At 34.5% G+C, this 22,713-nt stretch overlaps 1 protein-coding gene across 1 annotated transcript in view; it reads right to left on the reverse strand.

Moving 5' to 3' along the window:
* Positions 1-22,713, reverse strand: part of Si (sucrase-isomaltase) — an 80,335-nt gene that overhangs the window by 42,243 nt on the left and 15,379 nt on the right. Inside the window, exons 11-21 of the mRNA NM_001389226.1 lie at positions 21,986-22,117; positions 21,781-21,900; positions 19,786-19,899; positions 18,875-18,959; positions 17,418-17,535; positions 15,584-15,755; positions 12,967-13,083; positions 9,516-9,670; positions 8,051-8,135; positions 7,268-7,324; positions 5,781-5,905 (exon numbers count right to left, since the gene is read on the reverse strand). Coding sequence (NP_001376155.1) covers positions 5,781-5,905; positions 7,268-7,324; positions 8,051-8,135; positions 9,516-9,670; positions 12,967-13,083; positions 15,584-15,755; positions 17,418-17,535; positions 18,875-18,959; positions 19,786-19,899; positions 21,781-21,900; positions 21,986-22,117 — 1,280 coding nt within the window. The remainder of the gene's footprint in view (positions 1-5,780; positions 5,906-7,267; positions 7,325-8,050; positions 8,136-9,515; positions 9,671-12,966; positions 13,084-15,583; positions 15,756-17,417; positions 17,536-18,874; positions 18,960-19,785; positions 19,900-21,780; positions 21,901-21,985; positions 22,118-22,713) is intronic.

A 22,713-nucleotide genomic window follows, 5' to 3' on the forward strand; every position in this document is an offset into this window, starting at 1 on the left:
TTCATTTCAACCACTATAACCTTAAGTTGAGACATATTAGTCTTTAACTGATAAGAAAATACAGATGTGGTGGCTAAGTTTATGTCAACTCGGCAGAGGTTAGGATCAAGAGGAGGGGACCCCTTTGGAGAAAGTGCTTCCAAAAGACCGGGCTGTAGGCAAGCCTGTAGAACATTTTCTTAATTAGTGATTGATGGGGGATAGTCCAACCTATTGTTGGCCTTGCCATAACTGGGCTGGTTTTATAAGAAACTGGGTTCTATAAGAAACCAGGCTGAGGAAGCGATGAGGAGCAAGCAAGTAAGCAGTACCACTCCATGGTTTCTTGCATCAGCTCCTTCTTCCAGGTTTCACCCCTGCTTGTGATCTTGTTTTAAATACCTTCAAGGATGAGCTACAATGTGAAGGTTCCTCTCCAACTTGCTTTTGTCATGGTGTTTTGTAATAGAAATAGGAACCATCACCAAAACAATGGTATTTTTTAAATGTTAAGAGAAATGTAAAATAATTTTTAAAACTAGGAGTTATTATGAAAGTGATTCATGAGATCAGTTACACATTTTCATGCTGTATCAACATAACACTCTTCAGGGTGTAGGGTCCTATCAACTGTTCTAGGTAGAATACATTACTTGAAAACAATAATCAAAGTTTGATACCATGGTTCAGAGGGATCTGCATGATGAGTAATTTTTAAGAACATATTTACGAAATAGTTTTAAAAATAACTACACCGTACAGAAAGCAAGAATATAATTTCCTTGCAATGAAGCCAAAAGAGAGACAAACAGACATAATTTCACTTTTAACAATGAAAATAACAGGAAGCAACAGTCACTACTCCTTAATACCTCTCAACATCAATGGACTCAATTTCCCAAGAAAAAGACATAGACTAACAGACTGGATACCTAAAGAGGATCCAACATTTTGCTGCATGCAGGAAACACACTTCAGAGACAAAAACAGACACTACCTCAGAGTAAAGACTGGAAAACAACTTTCCAAGCAAATGGCCTGAATAAACAAGCTGGAGTTGCCATTCTAATATCAATTAAATTACTTTCAACCAAAAGTCATTAAAAAGATAAGGAAGGACACTTCACATTCATCAAAGGAAAAATCCACCAAGATGAACTCTCAATCCTAAATATCTATGCATCAAATACAAGGGCATCTACATTCTTAAAAGAAACCTTAGTAAAGATCAAAGCACACATTGCACCTCACATGAAATAGTAGGAGATTTCAACTCATCACTGGACAGATCATGGAAACAGAAATTAAACAGATACATAGAGAAACTAACAGAAGTTATGAACCAAAGGGATTTAAGAGATATTTATGGAACATTCCATGCTAAAAACAAAAGGATATAGCTTCTTCTCAGGACCTTATGGAACTTCTCCAAAATTGACCATATAATTGGTCACAAAACAGGCCTCAACAGATACAGGAAGATAGAAATAATCCTATGCATCCTGTCAGATCACCATGCACTAAGACTGGTCTACAATAACCACAATAATGGCAGACAGTCCACATATGCATGGAAGTTGAACAATGCTCTACTCAATGACAACTTTGTCAAGGAAGAAGTAAAGAAAGAAATTAAAGACTTCTTAGAGTTTAATGAAAATGAAGATACAACATTCCCAAACTTGTGGGACAAAAAGAAAGCAGTATTAAGAGGAAAACTCATAGCTCTGAGTGTCTGCAAAATGAAACAGGAGAGAGCATATGTCAGCAGCTTGACAGCACACCTAAAAGCTCTAGAATGAAAAGAAATAAATAAACCCAAGAGGAGTAGAAGGCAGGAAATAATAAAATTAAGAGCTGAAATCTAGCAAGTAGAAACAAAAAGGACTACATAGAGAGTCAACAAGGACTGAAAGAGCTTGAAGGGGCTTGAGACCCCATATGAAAAACAATGCCAAGCAATCATAACTTCCAGGGACTAAGCCACTACCCAAAGACTATACATAGACTGACCTTGGGCTCCAACTGCATAGGTAGCAATGAATAGCCTAGCAAGGGCACCAGTGGAAGGGGAAGCCCTTGATCCTGCCAAGACTGAACCCCCACTGAACGGGATTGTTGGGACGGCGGTAATGGGGGAAGAATGGGGAGGGGAACACCCATACAGAAGGGGAGGGGGAGTGGTTAGGGGGATGTTGGCCTAGAAACAGGGAAAGGGAATAAAAATTGAAATGTAAATAAGAAATGCCCAATTTAATAAAGGTGGAGGAAAAAAAGAATCAACAAAACCCAGAGCTGATTCCTTGAGAAAATCAACAAGATAGATAAACCCTTAGCTAGACTAACCAGAAGTCACAGAGAGTATATCCAAATTAACAAACCAGAAATGAAAATGGAGACATAACAACAGAATCAGAGGAAATTAAAAACATCATCAGATCCTACTACAAAAGCCTATATTCAAAAAATCTGGAAAATCTGGGGAAATGGACAATTTTCTATACAGATACCAGGTACCAAAGGTAAATCAGTAACAAATAAACAATCTAAACAACCCCCCGAACAACTAAAGAAATAGAAGCAGTTATTAAAAGTCTCCCAACCAAAAAGAGCCCAGGTCCAGATGGGTTCAGTGCAGAATTCTATCAGACCTTCCTAGAAGGCCTCATTCCAATACTGTCCAAACTATTCCACAAAATAGAAACAGACGGAGCACTACCAAATTCCTTCTATAAAGCCACAATTACTTTTATACCAAAACCACACAAAGACCCAACAAAGAAAGAGAACTTCAGACTCATTTCTCTTATGAATATTGACACAGAAATACTCAATAAAATTCTTGTAAACCAAGAACACATCAAGTCGATCCTCCATCACAATCAAGTAGGCTTCATCCCAGGGATGCAGGGATGGTTTTATATATGAAAATACATCAACGTAATCCACTATATAAATAAACTTAAAGAAAAGAACCACCTGGTCATTTCATTAGACAAAATTCAACACCGCTTCATGATAAAAGTCCTGGAAAGAACAGTAATTCAAGGCCCATACCTAAACATAGTAAAAGCAATATACAGCAAACCAGTAGCTAACATCAAACTGAATGGAGAGAAACTTGAATCAATCCCACTAAAATCAGGGACTAGACAAGGCTGCCCACTCTCTCTCTACTTATTCAATATAGTACTAGAAATCCTAGCCAGAGCAATCAGACAGTGAAAGGAGGTCAAAGGGATAAAAATTGGAAGTGAAGGAATCTAAATATCACTATTTGTAGGTAATATGATAGTGTACTTAAGTGACCCCAAAAGTTCCACCAGAGAACTACTTAACCTCATAAGCAACTTCAGCAAAGTGTTGCGGTATAAAATTAACTCAAACAAATCAGTAGCCTTCCTCTACTCAAAGGATAAACAGGCTGAGAAAGAAGTTAAGGAAATGATACCCTTCACAATACTTCCAAATAATATAAAATGCCTTGGCGTGACTTTAACAAAGCAAGAGAAAGATCTGTATGACAAGAACTTCAAGTCTCTGAATAAGGAAACGGAGCAAAATCTCAGAAGATGGAAGGATTGTCCATGCTCATGGATTGGCAGGATTAAAATAGTAAAGATGGCCATTTTGCCAAAAGCAATCTACAGATTCAATGCAATCTCCATCAAAATTTCTACTCAATTCTTCATAGAGATAGAAAGAGCAATTTGTAAATTCATTTGGAATAACAAAAAAAAACCCAGGATAGCAAAACCAATACTCAAAAATAAAAGAACTTCTGAGGGAATCACCATTCCTGACTTCAAGCAGTCTTACATAGCAATAGTCATAAAAACTGTATGGTATTGTTACAGAGACAGGAAGATAGATCAATAGAACAGAATTGAAGACCCAGAAATGAACCAACACACCTATGGTCACTTGATCTTGGACAAATGTACTAAAACCATCCAATGGGAGAAAGATAGCATTTTCACCAAATGGTGCTGATTCAACTGGAGGTCAACATGTAGAAGAAGGCAAATTGATCCATTCTCATCACCATGCATAAAGTTTAATTCCAAGTGGATCAAGGACCTCCACATCAAACCAGATACACTCAAACTAATAGAAGAAAAAGTGAGGAAGTGTCTGAAAAACACAGGGGCACTGGGAAAATTTCCTGAACAAAATGCCAATGGCTCATTCTCTAAGATCAAGAATCGACAAATGGGACCTCATAATACTGTGAAGCTTCTGTAAGGCAAAAGTCACAGTCATTAGGATAAAATGGCAACTAACAGATTGGGAAAAAAAGCACCTAAAGAAATATTCAACGTCCTTAGTCATCAGGGAAATGCAAATCAAAACAACCCTGAGATTCCACCTCACACCAGAAGAAGAAAAAAACTCAGGTGACAGCAGATACTGGAGAGGATGTGGAGAAAGAGGAATACTCCTCCATTGTTGTTGGGATTGCAAACTGGTCCAACCACTCTGGAAATCACTCTGGAGGTTCCTCAGAAAATTGGACATTTCCCTATCTGAGAACCCAGCTATACCTCTCTTGGGTATATACCCAAAAGTTGCTCCAATGTACAACAAAGACACGTGCTTCACTATGTTCATAGCAGCCTCGTTTATAATAGCCAGAAACTGGAAAGAACTCAGATGCTCTTCCACAGAGGAATGGATTAAAAGAAGTGGTACGTCTACACAATGGAGTACTACTCAGCTATCAAAAACAATGACTACATGAAATTCATAGGCAAATGGAATTAACTAGAAAATATCATCCTGAGTGAGGTTACTCAACTACAGAAAAACACACTTGGTATGCACTCATTGATAAGTTGAATATTAGCCAAAAACCTCGAATTACCCAAGATGCAATCCACAGACTACAGGAAACTCAAGAAGAAGTATGACTAAAATGCAGATGCTCCCACTCCTTAAAAGGGGAAAAAAATATCCATAGGAGGGGATATGGAATCAAAGTTTAGAGCAGTGACTCAAGGAATGGCCATTCAGAGCCTGCCCCACATGTGGCCCATACATATACAAGCCACCAAAACTAGATAAGATTGATGAAGCTAAAAAATGCATGCGGAAAGGAACAGGATATAGATCTCTCCTGAGAGACACATCTAGAGCAAGTCCAATACAGAGGTCAAGACTAGCAGCAAACTACAGAACTGAGAATAGGACCTCTTTGGGGGTAATTAGAGGAAGGATTGAAAGAGCTGAAGGGGCTTGCAACACCATAAAAACAACAATGCCAACCAACCTGAGCTTTCAGGGACTAAACCACTACCAAAAGACTATACATGGACTCACCCAGGGCTCCAACTGCATATGTAGCAGAGAATAGACTTGTTGGGGCATCAGGGGAAGGGGAAACCCTTGGTCCTGCAAAGGTTGGACCCTAGTGCAGGGGAATATGGGGTGGGGCTTTAAGGGGAATGTATGGGGGAATACCCATATGGGTAAGGAGCAGGGGAGGGAATGGTGTCTTATGGACAGGAAACCAGGAAAAGGAGTAACGTTTGAAAAGTAAGGAAATATATCTAATAAAAAATTTAAAAAAATCAATTCTGAAAGATCAAACTGTGAAACTGCTAACACAGACTGATGTACTCACTAGCATTTCCTCAATAAACATTTTCAGGAAATAGAACCACGCACTGTTATCCTTGCGTTTTAAATTTATAAAACAGTTAGTCCCTATAAGTCAAGATTTTACTCCAAGCCCCAGGAATAGTTTATAGAAGACAGAGTATTATGAACACATATGAATAGGCAATTGTCCTTCATTTTACCTTGCTGTTGTTGTTACATCAGGTTCCTGGGTAGGGATGATATAACCTCCTCTAAGATGTAATCCTATTTTATCTCCTGGCAGGTACATGTTAATCCTTTCTTTCCTCCATGGCCTTTTTATACCCTAAGAGTTGAAGATTAAATATTGTTTTTATTGTTCATGCATATTTCAATTTCATTTATAATGACTGTGATTTATTATCTTATTTACTTATTATTTAAATTTACTTTTTATGGGAAGAAAACAATTTTCTTTCAATTTTCTATACATAGGAAAATAAGTTCATTTCCCTCTAAAATATAAAATAGGATGTAGATAAGTATTTTATTCCTATAATAATTAGCAATTATACCCATATTTTATACTCTTTTATATTACTTCTCACAATCTTGTTTCTTTATTCATAATGATATACATTTTAGAAAGAACATATAGTATTCATCTACAATGTGATGCTTTATTCATTAGAATGTCCTCTACTTCTATCCATTGTACTGAAGAAGACAGGATTTCACTATTTTAATATGTAAATAATAATGCATTGTGTGTAAACCACATTTTCTTTATATATTCTTCAACTAGTGTACATTTATTTTGCTTTGATATATTACTTTATGGATAGTACAGTCATAAACATAAGAGTATATAATTTTAAAACATTTCCACCACTGTCATGTGTATAATCCAAATGTAACATAATTGAATCATAAACCAAGTCTATCAATAAATATTGGAGAAATTCCTGTATTATTTTACAAAAATTAAAATAAGGAATGCTTCTGTAGGAGATACCAAAACCCAATTTGATGGAAGAAGTAATAATTTGTCCTATTTTTTTTAATACCCGAGTAGTGTAACTATTGCTAAAAATGTAGGATCAGAATTATGAATTTCCCATTTCATATAGCAAGAATCATTATTAATAGAAAAATGTCAAAAGAATTTTTAAAAAGATAATGATAAGGGAATGAATATAGTCATTACATTCATTGGACCAGTATAAAATAGACACAAGCAATGAAGCATTACACTGAACTCATATATATGTTTTTGATGTGTCAATTAAAGCAACATATAAAGTCTTTGAAGTAAAGTCATCAACTTATTGTGTCTATGTATTTGTGAATGCTACCATTTTGGCTATTCTAGTTGGCCATGAAAAACATTCAAAATAATTTACATTTTTAATTTTAAAATGTGTACACCTTTCTGAAAAAAGAGAAATGTAAATTATAAACAAAGAATTAAATGTTTTCATTTCTTTCAAAAACACACCATTAATTTCATATAAATACGAAATTATATTTGTAGGTTAAAAATATGACATTATTTACTTGGCTCATGTGTAATGAAGACTAACTGTAAACCATTTTTAGGTAGATTTCCCAATGTGCAATATTTTTACAGTAATTTGAGAAGTTCTCTGCATTCATACACTGTGTGTACAGAAACATATAGATAAAGATATTCATATATGTTACTTACTGTTTCATAATCATACCAGGTAGCATTAGGAATATATGCACTCACGTTTTCTACTCCCTGAATTAAAGAAAATTAGTGTAAACATACAAAATACATATGATATTAAACACAGTTTTGAAATCTCAATTCTTAAGGAAGAACTTTGACAAGTATTGTTTTAGATTTTCCATTTTTCAGGAGGAAAAAAAATGCTTCTCTGTTATTTTACTCCAGTAGTTCTGAATTATAAACAACATTATAATGTGAAATCCATATCAAGTGGCAAATAAACTACTGTTTCTGTGGCAATTATAATTCAGATATGCACTTGTATTGCTATATACCACTTGCTTATTGTGATGCAAAATGTTCATTTCTACACATATAAATAGAGACTAGAATTTAGAATCCAGAGATACTTACGTCTCACTTCTATTTTTTGGCTTGGCTGTTTTTCATGGATGTTTTACTACCACCTTAGCAAATTTGTAATGTTTGTATCTTCCTAAGTGTGACCTAATTAACATTATTAAAAGCTTTGATTGAAGGCAAAAAACAAACTTTTCAATATAAAATTGATCATGCACAACCTCCTTTCTATGTTCTTACTTAAGTATTTAAAAAACTAGATGTATCAAAAAACTTTGTTAAAATTCTTTGGCATTTTAAGTTTCATTGAGAGATTGTGAAACCAAAGTTGTTCACTGAGCAATAAGTGTTCTCTGAGTTCTTCAAAACTATATACATAATTGGCTATGCCAAATTGTCTTTAAGCAATAAATTAAATGCATAGGTAAAGCCTACCGGTCTCAAAACAGGAGTGATAAGTAGTGCAGGGCCCCACAGAAACTGGGTGTCCTCAATCCAGCTGTTAGTGTCATCGTAAAACCTTTAAAATAATTAGAGTATTTAATACATAACATTATAAAATAAGTGGAGGTAAGTTGCTTATTTTCTTTATCTTATCAGTTCTTTCCTGAAAAATACTTATTTTAAATTTATTTTTTACATGTCATCCTGAAGCAACAGTTTTAATGTAGTTCATGTGGACATGTAATACATGTAGACAGACAGACATAGGGGAAGGAGGCAAGTAAAAGAGAGCAGGGAATGGCATGAGTTATTCCAATATGTAAAAAAGTAAAACCAAAAATATGACATATATATTATATGTTATATGTTTATGTTATAATAAGCAACTTGCTGTTTTCTTCTAAGGCAGGTTTATGAATTCCCAGAATTTATTTAATTCACCACTTTCAATGTTTCACTAAAAAATCCTAGTATGTATTTAAAAGAAACATTAGGTCAGTTCTTAAGAAAAATCCTGTAGGTTCATAACAAAAACCAAGTAGACAATGTATAATTTCATATCTACACCACATTATTGATGGGTTGTAACAGTATGTGATTGGTACATTTTCAATCTTTCTTACTAATATAATCTCCCTAACACAGTTTAACTTTAATTTCTGATAAATCTTCCCCATCATAGCTTAATCTGTCTACCAGAAAATTAATTTTATTTATTACAACCTTAGAACAATACTAAAACTTTTTTCAACTAGAAAAATAATAATTTTAGACTCACTTTGTATCTTGATTCCTCACTATAAGTGTTTAATTATATGTCTGAATATACTTTTATCATTATTTCTGTGTGTGTGGTATGATATGTATGTTTGTAATGAATATATTTATATATGATATAATATATGTATGTGATATGTTTGTACGTTTATGTATGATATGTTTTGGAATACTATGTGTATCTGGTGTATGTGTGTACGTATATTTGTATATGTGTGTGTGTGTGTGTGTGTGTGTGTGTGTACATACACATGTGTATATTGTTTTGTGTGGTGTATGCATTTCACAAAAGTGAGCACTTGGACATACCCATTATCACATATAAAGACCAGAAGAAGTATTTTCCTCTGTCTTCTCTTTGTTTCATTGTCATGATCAAGGTATCGGACTGAATTAGTAGCTCACCGTTTAGTCTAAGCTAGACTGATATATCCGCTAGTTCTTGGGACCCAACTCTCTCTAATAGCCTTAATATTGCAGTAGCATTCAAAAGTAACCATCTCTTGATATTAGAACTTAAGTCCTGTTGTTTGCTGAGAGAGAGAGAGACAGAGACAGAGACAGAGACAGAGACAGAGACACAGAGACAGAGAGACACACAGAGAGAGATTTCTAACCCTCTGAAACAGCTTTCTCATCCCTTACATTATAAGTTTTACTCATTATTATTAATACTTACTCATAAAGAAATGGCCTTGCGACTGTCTCACCAAACATGTGGGCTCTATAGAACAGAGTGTAGAGGAAAGGGAGTAAAGTATAGCGGATGGTTAGGTAGTGCCTTGATGTGTTTACCAAAAGAGAGTCTTGTCCGAAATAAGCAGGATCCTGTTCCTATACAATAGCAAAAGGGATAAAAATGAGTAAAGGATAAGTAAATAAACATTAAAATTAAACCACTTCAATCGTTGTTAAAAGCAAATTATTTGAATTTGAACTCTTCTATGAAAAACTTTAAAATTGTCCCTATTGTAACCTCTTTATGTCTGAATGTTTTAGGCTTTGTATCCTTGGTTATATTAAAGGATACACTTCTCACTTAAATATACAGTTTAAAAAGATGAAAAATAGTCAGAAAAGCTTTCAAACACTTAGTTCTCTTTAGAGTGGTTCCAAGTTTCATGTTCTTAAAATATTTGCCAAATAATCTGTGGTCCCTTCCTGTTAGAACAGCTTGCCTATACCTGAATGTACTCAGCTACATGGCATAATTTGACCACTGACCTAGATATAACCCATCCAAGCACAGACCTGAGTGTGCTCAAGAATTCTCTCTTATGCATAGCCATCGACCACAGAAGGAACAGAAACAATCTACGGTTCAGAAAAACAATGAACAAAGTTTCCTGTCCGATTAGTAAACCTCAGCTTTAAAGTTCAATATTCCCCTTGAGACCAGAAGATCTACCTATGAAACAACTTCCTCCTAGTGCCAAGTTTTTTACATAGTTTGCTAGAGGGCTAGAGAACTTTCTGAGCCTCCTCCTTAAATGTACAGTGAAATCATATTGTCTATTTAGTAAGCCCAGCCACTGAATATACAATGGGGCTATTGTGCCTGACTCTTCTAGAGATCCAAGGCTCTTCTAGTGGTTCTGTTCACCTCAACATCTTTGCCAATGGCCTGGCAGAGTCTCTTGGAACCAGGTATGGGATGGCTCTCCCTGCCAGGTCACCACCCTTCTGCCAGATTCAGGACGCCCATGCCTGTACAGTGGGTTGACCAGTCTCACCACTCTGTTGGCTCATAGTCACTCTGGTACCTGCCACATGCGTCCCACTAACTAAGCATTACTGTATTCATCCTGGAATACCATTTGCTATTTAGAAAACTCAAATGAGTGCAGAATATGTGTATAGATCTCTCCTATGAAATTGGATTCTTCAGAATCTCCTTTGTTCCCCATTTAGCTATGTTCTTGATGGTTCTCGCAGACTGAGCTCTGCAGCTGTCTTGTCTCAATGGAATTGAGGTTTTGTAAGAGAGCAACTTGTAAACACTGAAAATTGTCTTGATCATCATGTTCTTAACTGATTAGCAGGGTTAAAAGGATATTACTATACTCTTTTTAAAATATGTCTATTCTGAGCAGAACATCGATGGCTTATGCTCTAAGATCAAGAATTAACAAATGGAACCTCATAAAATTGCAAAGCACACGCAGCCTATAAGGCAAAGGAAACTGTAATTAGGACAAACAGATTGTGTAAAGATCTTTACCAATCCTACATCCATTAGAGGGCTAATATCCAATATATGCAATAACTGAAGAAGTTAGACTCCAGATAATCAAGTAACCCTATAAAAATGGGGTACAGAGCTAAACAAAGAATTCTTAGCTGAGGAATATCTAATGGCTGAGAAATACCTAAAGAAATGTTCAGCACCCTTAGTCATCAGAGAAATGCAAATCAAAACAACCCTGAGAGTCTACCTCACTCCAGACAGAATGACTAAGATAACTCAGGTGACAACAGATGCTGGAGAGGATGTGGAGAAAGATGAACACTCCACCATTGTTGGTGGGATTGCAAGCTGGTACAACCACTCTGGAAATCAATCTGGAGGTTCCTTAGAAAATTGCACATCTGAGGAACCAGCTCTATCACTCCTGGGCATATACTCAAAAGGTGCACCAACAGATCACAAGGCCACATGCTCCACTGTGTTCATAGCAGCCTTATTTAAAGTAACCAGAAGCTGGAAAGAACCCAGTTGTCCTTCAACAGAGGAATGGATACAGAATAGGTATCTACACAATGGAGTACTTCTCATCTCTCAAAAACAATGACTTCATGAAATTCATAGGCAAATGTATGGAAATAGAAAATATCGTCCCGAATGAGGTAACCCAATCACAAAAAACACACATGATATGCACTCACTGATAAGTGGATATTAGCCCAGAAGCTCAAATTATTCAAGATACAATCCACAGACCACATCAAGCTCAAGAAGAACGACAACCAAAGTGTGGATGCTTCAGTCCTTCTTAAAAGGGGGAACAAAAATATTTATAGGAGGAGATATGGAGACACAGTTTGGAGCAGAGTCTGAAGGAATGGCCGTTCTGAGTCTGCCTCACCTGGGGATCCAGCCCACTAAATCCAGACAATGTTGCTGATGTCAAGAAGTACATGCTGACAGGAGCCTGATATAGCTGTTTCCTGAGATGCTCTACCAAAGCATGACAAATAAAGAGGTGGATGCTCGCAGCCAACCATTGAACTGAGAATGGGGTCCCCAATGGAGGAGTTAAAGGATTGAAGGAGCTGAAAAAGTTTGCAACCCCATAAGAACAACCAACCAACCAGAGCTCCCCAGGACTAAACAATTACCCAAAGAGTACACATGGACAGACCCAGGGCTCCAGTTGCTTGTGTAGCAGTGGATGGCCTTGTTGGTCACCTATGGGAAGAGAAGCCCTTGGTCCTGCCAAGGCTGGATTCCCCAATGTAGGAGAATGTCAGGGTGGAAAGTAGGGAAGGCAGGAAGGGGTAGGTGATTGGGGGAGGAACACCCTCCTAGAAGAAGGGGGAGATGGATGGGATAGGGTGGTCATGGATGGGAAAACGCAAAAGAGGATAACATTTGACATGCAAATTTTAAAAAATCCAGTAAAAATAATAGAAAAAAAGAAAAAAGGCATGCATAAGAAAAGACATGTCTATTATAGCTCACAGTTTACATATTTTAAATGAGAAGAGCTGAATTTCCCAACACTTCTGTTCCTACCATTTCAAGCTAATGCTTTAAAAGTTAGTTTGAGTTTACTGGGATGTTCATTGAACTTTTACTAATCATAGCAAAGTGTCTTTGGACTCAAATCATATTATCTTGAATTATTTTGTTTTCCTTTTACAAAAACAGCTAGGAGTCTTGCATAGAAAGTTATATTTTGTTATAAAGTAAACTGAAGCTCATTTAGAATCCAAGATGAAAATGAAAATGAGGTATGGATGCATTATGGTTTGTGATTTCTTCAGGTGTCCATTTTATACATAAAACTTAGTTTCAAAAATGTATTAATAAAACATGTTATATTCCTAAGATCTAACCTTATGAATGTTGTTTAAAAATACAGTTGTGTTGGTTTCAAAACAAACCCAGGAGGGACGTTGTCACTTACCATGTAGCCTTCTGCATTGTGGTTTCTAGAAAATGGGTAAAAGGCTCCCAGTTGCATCCATCTTCTGCAGAGTTCTTCTGTGGTGTCAGCCAAAAATCCACAGATGTCGGCCCCTACCTACAGGACAGGGTTGTGCTTACTCACTGTCGACATTCTACTTTACATAGGACATCCCATTTCGTGCACCAGTCAATGAGCATTGCTCATATAGACTCCATGTTTTTTTTTTCCTTTCTAGACATCCCCTTAAATGTCTTACTCTCCAAGTTTGATCCTTCTTTTTATCTGTCCACATTATTATAATTCTCTGTTTCCAACTGCCTTCCTTCCCTCACCTCCCCACCCTGAATATTCGTATTGTGCATTTTCAGAATTTGTTTTGATGACCCGGCTTATTGTTTTTTATCAACAGTTTGCAGGAAGTGTTTATCACCAATAATTAGCTTTGAGTTCTCTTGTTTCTATTTAGATTGAGATCTTCTGACATTCTTGAATATACACCAGTTTCTCTGTAGTATTGCTTATCAGACACATTTCACACAATTTTCTATTGTCTTTTTTTTAAAGTAGATTTACACTAGGCATTATAAATTTAATATTAATCATTTAGGATTATAAACCGATACTATAATTACCAAAGGTGGCTTTCTACTATTAAACTTTAAGATTTCTTTCAGTGAACTAAATAACTAATTTCATTTTAATTTAATTTATATACCATGGCTCTGTAAATTTTGTTCATTATGTTCTGTTTGAGACATACTTGTCTAACATGCCATGAGTTATCCTCTTACATTTTCATCTAAAATTATTAAGCTGTACTTTAATCCAAAATGTTAATCTACCTGTTACTTTTTTAACAGAATATGTGAGAAATAGCAATATGTTATTTTGTTTGGTTAAATGCATAATCAATCTTCCTTCTAAATATTTGATAGTTTTTTAGATATCTGCAAAGATGTGGATCACTTAGAAGGTATGTGCATATGTGTGAGCCTGTATGCTTACAATAGTAAGCATAATTGAAAACCCACAGACCATATACAGTGTGTTATTTCCTATTTCTTTATGTGGTAGGGTGAAAGCCTGTACAGTGAATTTAAATTTCTATTGCAAATCTTAAAGGGAGAAAGCAACAAGAGACAGCAGAGAAGGTAGGTACTGGAATATTCACGACAAGTTCAGAAGAGGAAGGTGACCAGCGAGGTTGATCTTAAGAACCAAAGTTCTAGGTTCCACTCCTCGCTGAGGAGCTATTGATAGTGAATGGCTCTTGAGGAAGAGCTAATTCTCTTCCAGAATGTTACCCATGCTAGGCAAGTGCTCTACCACTGAGCTAAATCCTTAACCCCTCTCCATGCTTCTATAGATTGCCCTACACCAATGTACATACTGTGTGCACTAAGGGGACTCAGTATGCTTTAAAATTACCACATGACGGATTTGGATGCAAATTTGGGGGTAATAGAGGAGGAAATGGAGGAAGGGAATTAGATCAAAAGCCATTATAGGCAGATATGACGTATCCAAATGATAAAAGATGGGGTTAAGAATGATGAATGTTAGCAGGGGAGGATAAATAAGAAGAAAATATAGTGATGCATATGGAAATCAAATAACATATTTCAAAATAAATGTTAAAGATTATTAATATCAGTGTTTATTTTTTAAAGAATATTTTAATTGAAATCCTATGTTTTTACTGCATGCTTTAACTTAATGTGTTCGTGCAACTTTTCAAATAGTAAATTTGTGTATTTGGTTATATTTCACTTTGCTTCATTGAAATAACTTTTATTATTATAAGTATTACTTTAATAACTTTCTATTTTTGAATTCATACTCTAAAATTTCTACATCTATTTTAATTTGCCAATATTTATTCATTTCATTTTATTTTGCTTCATTTCTGTTTACTTTTCAGGATGAAGGTCTTGCTATGTAGTCCAGGTTGTCCTGATACATGGTACTCAGAAATCTATTCTAACCATGACTATCGCTTCTTTAATGCTGAGACACACCATGTCCATCTCCCCTTTTAATTTTTTTATTTATTTAGAGTTTATGGCTACAACCTTTCCAAATGGTTAAAACCATATAAACTTTGACTAAGAAATATCAAATTACTAACCTTCAGTCATAAATTGATTTTCTTTCTTTTTCTGAAAATTAACCTGGTTTTGCTGCATTTACACATACACACACACACACACACACACACACACACATACACACACACATATATACATATACACATACACACACATATATACATATACATATATATACATATATATATATACATATATATATCATGATAACATGTTTTTACCTTCCAAGTTCGCTATTGTATGTGCAAGTTATTTTGCTTCATTTGATTTTGGGGGTTTACTTTATTGATGAATGTGATGGAATACTTAATAACCATTGTAAATTCACTTCAAATATTTTGTGATGACTTTCTATAATTTTGACTCTGTGTTTTCTGCTAATTGTTTTTAGAATTATTAACAGGATTTTCACATTTTATATTTAAATTTTATTATATTTTTCTCCATCTTAAAATTTTTAAACATTGCTCTGCCCCTCTCTTTTGACTAATAGCAAACCATCTTACCAAAGGCATGCCAAATATGCCAAATTCCAGCATTCCTGTGATGGACCATTCCATCTGCTCCCACGAGGCTGTGTTGTCTCCGAGCCAATGATTAGCATGCCTTCCAGAGCCAGCAAAGGTTGACCGGGTGAGGATGAAGCTTCTCTTATTAGGAAAAACTCTTTCCACAGCTCTAGAAATATAACCAAGTTAAAAGATTAGTAATACCTAAAAGTAAAATTAAATACATTATTTTAAAACATACTAGTTTCAAATGTGTATTTGATCCTTTCTCTGATACAAGGTATTTAGAAAATTCTGTGAAATTTTATCATCTATATTGCATTTTGCTACTAATATAAGCCCACTTGAATGTATTCTGCTCAAAGACATAAGAAGAATGTCTTTGAAAAAGATTAAATTTTGAGTAGTTTCCCCTATTTATTACTAAAATGAAAGCATAACACGTGTACTGGCAATTAGCATAGCCTACAGACATTTGAAGATTTTCTAACAATTTCTAATAGTCTATCATTTTTCTATCTTCTATTAATAGTGCCTGCCCATTAATGCAATTTTCTATCAAAGGGAATTCAACAGAATAACAAACAGACATACAAAAGACCCAGGTGTACCTCAAAATATGAAGTCAACTAGGCTTCCTCTGTTAAAATATGGCATCCTCACATACCTTTTCCATAGCATAATCTGTTTTATATTGAGCCATAAAATAGTGAGCTTTTTATCTGATAATTTACCCAATTAATAATGTAATGTTCCACACTGCATTCATGTCTTAGCTATTTTATGTTTAAATGCTATTAATTAGTATAGAATTATAATATTTTCCCTCCTTCCTTTCTCCCTCTAGCCTATACCAAGAATGCTCCCTCCAAACCACTCCAAACCATCCTTTGTCCTTCACTTTCTAGTTTATAGTCTATTTAGCTACACAATCATAATCATAATCATCATCATCATTATCATATCATCATTACATGTATGTTTGTATAATTAGAAGTAACAACATTACAAAACTATATACTACAATTTTGGTGCATTGTGGTTTAGCACCAGCAAGTCATTAACACCTGAATATATACTTGAGAAGGTTATAAATCCTGAGAAGGTCTGTGTGTTATCCATTACTGCTCTGTAGACCCTTACAGAACACTAGCAAAAGAAAGGAAAATCAATGTGTACGGAATGCCTGTTCTTTTGTACCATGGTTCTTCTTCTATTATGCTCTCCTAATTAGAAACTAAATTTTAGTTGGAACACTTATTTTTGGAGGGTAAAAAGCAGTTAGAGTATCACCATTTTCTTAAGCCAGTTGAGAATTTTATGATTGATAAAAACAACTATAGTGGAATGTCAAGGCAGGGAGGTGGAGAGGGTGGGTGGTTGGTTGGGGGAACACCCTCATACAAGAAGGGGAAGGGGATGGGATAGGGTGTTTATGGATGGGAGAGAGGAAAAGGAGATAACATTCGAAATGTAAATTTAAAAAATCCAATAAAAATAAAGATAAAGCAAAAGTATTTTAAGAAATAATAACAAACTATATTTTTCTTTTCCATAGAAAGCAGAAAAGCATTTTAAAAGAATAACCTTTATGTAAGGAACAAACCTTTGCTAAATATGCATGTTATTTAAATCCTGATAACATATTAATTTTGATAACACCAATATTAATAAAAGAGAAAGATATTTTAATACCATGGGATTTTTAACTTGAAAATATTTTTCTTTCTGACTCTTGCAACATTCTTTCTAATTTGCTATAAACTTCCAGAAACACACATCTAAGGAAAACATAATGAGGTATTGAGTTTCTGTATGAAATTGTACTTACTGCTCTGTGGCTATAGCCATGCTGTACCCATACAGGCTATGTACATCATACTGCTTCCCCCAGTGCTGCACAGCATCCATGCAAAGAGTTTTGGAATACATGACTTTGTCAAGAATACCTTTAGAAAATAATATAGCATAGTCCTCTGAGATATTTTGATATTTGTACGTTTTTAGTGTATTTTGTGTAAATAATCAAAGAATCACAAAAGACTACATTTAGTTAAAAAATATTTGATAAGGTTCCTGCATTTCATTCCTATAGAGACTGACAATGATTTTAGGTACAGTAAGTATAAACACATTATGCATTAATTGCATTACATGTAATGTGTTGTATTTAATTAAATGATACTTCATTGTTTCAATAATAAATAAATCCATGGGAATCGTCTTTATGAATATTTATGACTTCATGAGTACATTGCAATTTATACATTGGTATGGTGCAGTATTTATCTAAGTACAAATTTTCATCATTCACAGCACACTAGTTGATTTAAATGTGATCATGATTAGGAGATGGGGAGATGGATCAGTAAGGAAAGTGCTCAACACACAAGTACAAGGGCCTGAGTTCACCCACATGAAAACCACACATGGTGGTGACTACCTGTCATCCTAGTCCTGGTAGGTATAGACAGGTGGATTCCCCAGAACTCTCTGGCAGTCTGTTTGTCTGTATCTCCTCTGCCCCTTCTCTCTCATTTAGTCAATCAACACACTCTAACTTTAAGGAATAAACCTTTTCTTAAAAAATGAGTTTTGAGTAAGATTGCTTATCTCAATAATTAGTAATACTTAATGTGAAAACACGACCACCAGAATTTACATATCAGCACCCTAATAACTTGATATATGTACAGTGCAGTTCTACAATTCTATTCATTAGAACGTGAATCTTTAAAGTTTTGTGAGAAAATATGAGTTTCAATTTCAGGGAGGATGCCTACCTTGGTAGACTAAACCCAGGGTGATAGAGAGATAAAGCAAAAAGCTTTTTTGAGGGTTCTGTGAATTTGCGCAGGTATATGAGTCCATAAATATTAACATATACTCATTTAGACATAGATAAGACATAAAGAAATAAAATTTACAAAATAATATGAAGAGGGAAACATAACATCTACTCTTGAACATGAGTTCATGTATGCATATGCAATTATATACATGCCCACACAACACACAGAAAAAGTGAATAAAAATATTGCAAAGATTAAGAGAGAAAACCTTCAGCATCTCATACATGACCATGAATACATGCATAGAACATACATACATAAATAAGTGTTGCATTAATGTAGGGGTGTTACATTTGGCAAAGAAGAAAGAAAAATCATTAAATTTAGCATTAAAATTTATAACAAAATTTGTGATTTAGAGAATATGCATTAGAATGCATTACTTAACAAAAATTTTGGCTCAGCATTGTGTATTTAGTAAGCAAATGAAGTTTACCAGGAGTAAAAGGAGGGTAGTTCAGCAGATTAGAAGTACACCCTTTCAGAGACCCTTGAATAAAGCTGGAAACTTCATTCATGTCCTAAATAGAAAAGGATACAAAGCAGCAGCTTAAAATAGTGAATAACAGATTCCCTATGCTATTTAAAAATATGTCAGTCTTGAATTCTTGAAATTGGTTTATTCTTGATGTGATCTATCTGATATATGATATAGATATATGATATTTCTCATATCTCATATGTATGATGTAGTCACAGGTATATGTGTCCATGAACATAAGTAGTCTCATATAGATGTAAATAAGAAAAAATTAACTTTACAAAATATTAAGAGGAAAAGTTAACATCTAATATATATGTACATTATATATATACATATATATGTATGTATGCTTAAAAACAGAAAACACAAACTAAGACAAGTACTTTAGACTGGAGTGATGGATTTTAAGTGGTGCAAACACCTCTCATTTTACAGAATTATAAGTGTATTTAAAACACATTTATACTTTTAACATTTTTTAGAGAGTTGTGTCTGTCTTCTCACTGTAATCATACTCATTTCTAGTGTAGCCATTAACTTACATCTTTGATGATGACAAGCAGTTGTCTACTTTCTACCATGCTCTCAGCCAGTGCCTTATGCCAATATTCACTTAATCTACATCACTGTTTGTTCCTTTCTTCCACATGTATGGTGCTTACATGTGTTAGTAAGTTACATAAAATATGTAAATTTCATTTAGAATACATTGTAGTCTGTGTGTTTGTGTTTGTGTGTGTGTGTATGTGTTTGTGTGTGTGTGTGTGTGTGTGTGTGTGTGTGTGTGTGTGTGTGTGTCTTTGTCTTTATGGGCATAACATTTTCTGTTCACCAAATAAAACCATAAAACAATAGTTACTTACAATCCATAGTCCATCATATTCGACCTGCTGATGGAAAAGATTGCATTCATTTGCCCACCACTCGATGGTTTGGGGATTAGTAAAATCTGGGTACACTGTTAATCCTGGCCATACCTAGATCGATAAATAATTCACATTTAAAAATAAATAAAGAGAATTTTAAATACAGTAGTATTTAAAGCAAATGTAGTTAATAATATTTAACAGTATTATATCTCCAATTATGTGTGACTGATGTGCATCATACATTTAAAATTATCTCAATATTTTTAAACATACAAAAACAGTTAAAGTAAATATGAGGAAATATCACTGAGTATTTAGTAAAGAAAACATGATGGAAAAAAAGTTGCCATATAAAGTAAAAGTAAATGTTTTTCTGAATATCCTTGTAGACTAGATTGTCTCAAGTAATATATCTCAGTATCATTAATTGAACAACAATTGTTAAATTTACAAATACATCTACATTCAAAACTTCAAAAGAAGAGAGCTTCATTGCTATGGCAATCCGTGCTAAATATTGTCTAAGTGTTCTAAACCTTTTTATAATTGATAACATGATTTACTCAAACTTTGGGAGAGAAATGTTTTTTTTATTTTAAACATAAGGTAGATTAATGAAATTCATCTTACAAAGTGATACAAATGGCACACCGAGAGGTTAAATTGGATGTTTAAGGTCATACTTCCCACAGCTAGTTAGCAGAAATTTAAACTCAAGGTGTCAAGGACCTGACTCTATTATATCAAAGATAAGGTATTTTATATTACCTTTTTATTATGCAAGTGATTTCAAGCTATGATTTCTCAAATAGCAGTATTCACAAGAAGAATTGATTTCTAAATAGTTTTAAAACTAGATAAACAATGTATTATCTTTTGATCTGGCCAGTATCACAGTGACAAGTGTCCACAAACAGCCTGTGGGATATCAAGGACTTGTGTGGGTCTGGTTAAGTTTATCACAGGAGAAAATGTTGCCTTGGAAAATTTAAGTTTGCAAATTGTAGTAAGGATAGATATAATATTTTTCATTGTCATAAATAATGGTTCAACAAATACATATTTACATTTTTTTATTTCCTCACAGTTTTATTTAGATTTTTTTTAACCACAGCATTGAATTACCAACTCTATGTGTTCAGTCATTATTTGTGTTGTTACAAGGAATGCCCATGCTTCTACTAGTATTTACTCTGTACAACATACATATCAAGGGCTGGGAATGTGCCTCCATCAGTTAAATCTTTGTCACATAAGATTAGCATTCAGATTCCCATTCTGAAATCCCAGCACTCCTAAGGCATGAGGGGAGGAGGAGACAGGAGCATTCTATGAAGCTCCTGGAACAGCCTCTCTGACAAATGCACCAGGAAATATGGGACCCTGTGTCAAGCAAGGTAAAAGGCAAGAACTGCAACCCAAGTTATTCTCTGTCCTACATACCTGCCATGGTGCACAGCTGCCTGCACTCATAGGCATACACATATAGATCGACTGACAGGCATATGTAAATATAAATATTAAAAAACTAGGCATCTTTTGACTTCTGCTCATAAATGACTCTGTGATCTTTGAAATTTTAATCCAATTTTGAATATTTCAGTCTTCTTCCTTGCAATAGTTTCAATAACTACATAGTATTTTGTGTTTTAAATGTAAGTTAAAAAAGTAGTGCGTAGTTCATAGTTACTCGATTTGCAAATATTTTATGTTAACTTTTTATATTAATATTGAAGAATTTTCAAAGGAATTTGAACAGTGTATCACATTTATTGGATTCCATTTTGATAATTGAATTTAAATAATCTGATAGAGGGTATTTCATCTGTTTCCTTGCAAAATTACAATTCAAATCCAAAGAGAATAATAGCACATACACACACACACACACACATACACACACACACACACATGTTTGACATTTACACAAGCAGTATTTACAAATTAGAAAGTCAGAGTCACGTGAATTTAATGGATGTGAGAACTTACCTCTCCAATAAGTGGTGTAGTCCCATCTGACTCATTCACCCAAACATTTTTCTCATTCCCTCTCACATATGTTTGATATTCTGCACCGTTGGCTCGCTTATTTATGGAGATGGCAGGGTCCTGATAAAGAAATAATATTCTGTAGGCAATATGTTAATGGAAATGCATAATAATAAAAATGTCTTATTACATAAATTATCTTTACCAGGATGATAATATATTTTTGTCCATGGTTATGTAAATCCTGGGCAAATTCAGGAAGTCCATTAAATTTGACTTCATCATAAGTAAAGTCCTTTTTGTCTTCCATATAGTCAATATCAGTGACTTGTGCATCCTGAAAATGAGCAAAGTCGATTTCAGTGTGAGTAGAAAGAGTTTTCTAGTAACCTCGGTCTTTAAGCACAGGCATTTGTTTTATGCAGAGAGTGATGAAGTTAACCTAAACTCCATCTACTCCTGGGAAAGCATGCTAGTGTAATTTAATCTTACTATTTAGAGAGTAAGTAGGGTGGCTCCAAAATACAATTCAGCCTGAACTACACAGAGAAATAAATCATTTCAAGTAAAAGAGATAAGTCAACTTACAGTTTATGAAATAAAAAGTAGAATTGCTGATCAAATTGTTTACTTTCATTCATTTGTACTGTTTGCTTATTTCAATTTCAGTGCTGGTTGTGAAAGCTAGAGTATAAAGAATGCTCTACTACAGAACTACTCTCCTAGCACTAGATTGTCCCATTTTTAAGTGTAAAATTCTTAAAGGGCTATTCAATGAGATGTCTCATTGGTAACATGTATTTAGTTGTGTGTGTGTATATGTGTATTTAATTATCTAACAATAATTACATAAGTGGTTATGAATTTGAGAAGTTGTGTGTGAACACAGAAGTTGGAGGACAAAGAGGGAGAGCACAAATTATTAAATATAGC

Source organism: Rattus norvegicus, chromosome 2, assembly GCF_036323735.1.
Source record: "Rattus norvegicus strain BN/NHsdMcwi chromosome 2, GRCr8, whole genome shotgun sequence".
NCBI classification, from domain to species: domain Eukaryota; kingdom Metazoa; phylum Chordata; class Mammalia; order Rodentia; family Muridae; genus Rattus; species Rattus norvegicus.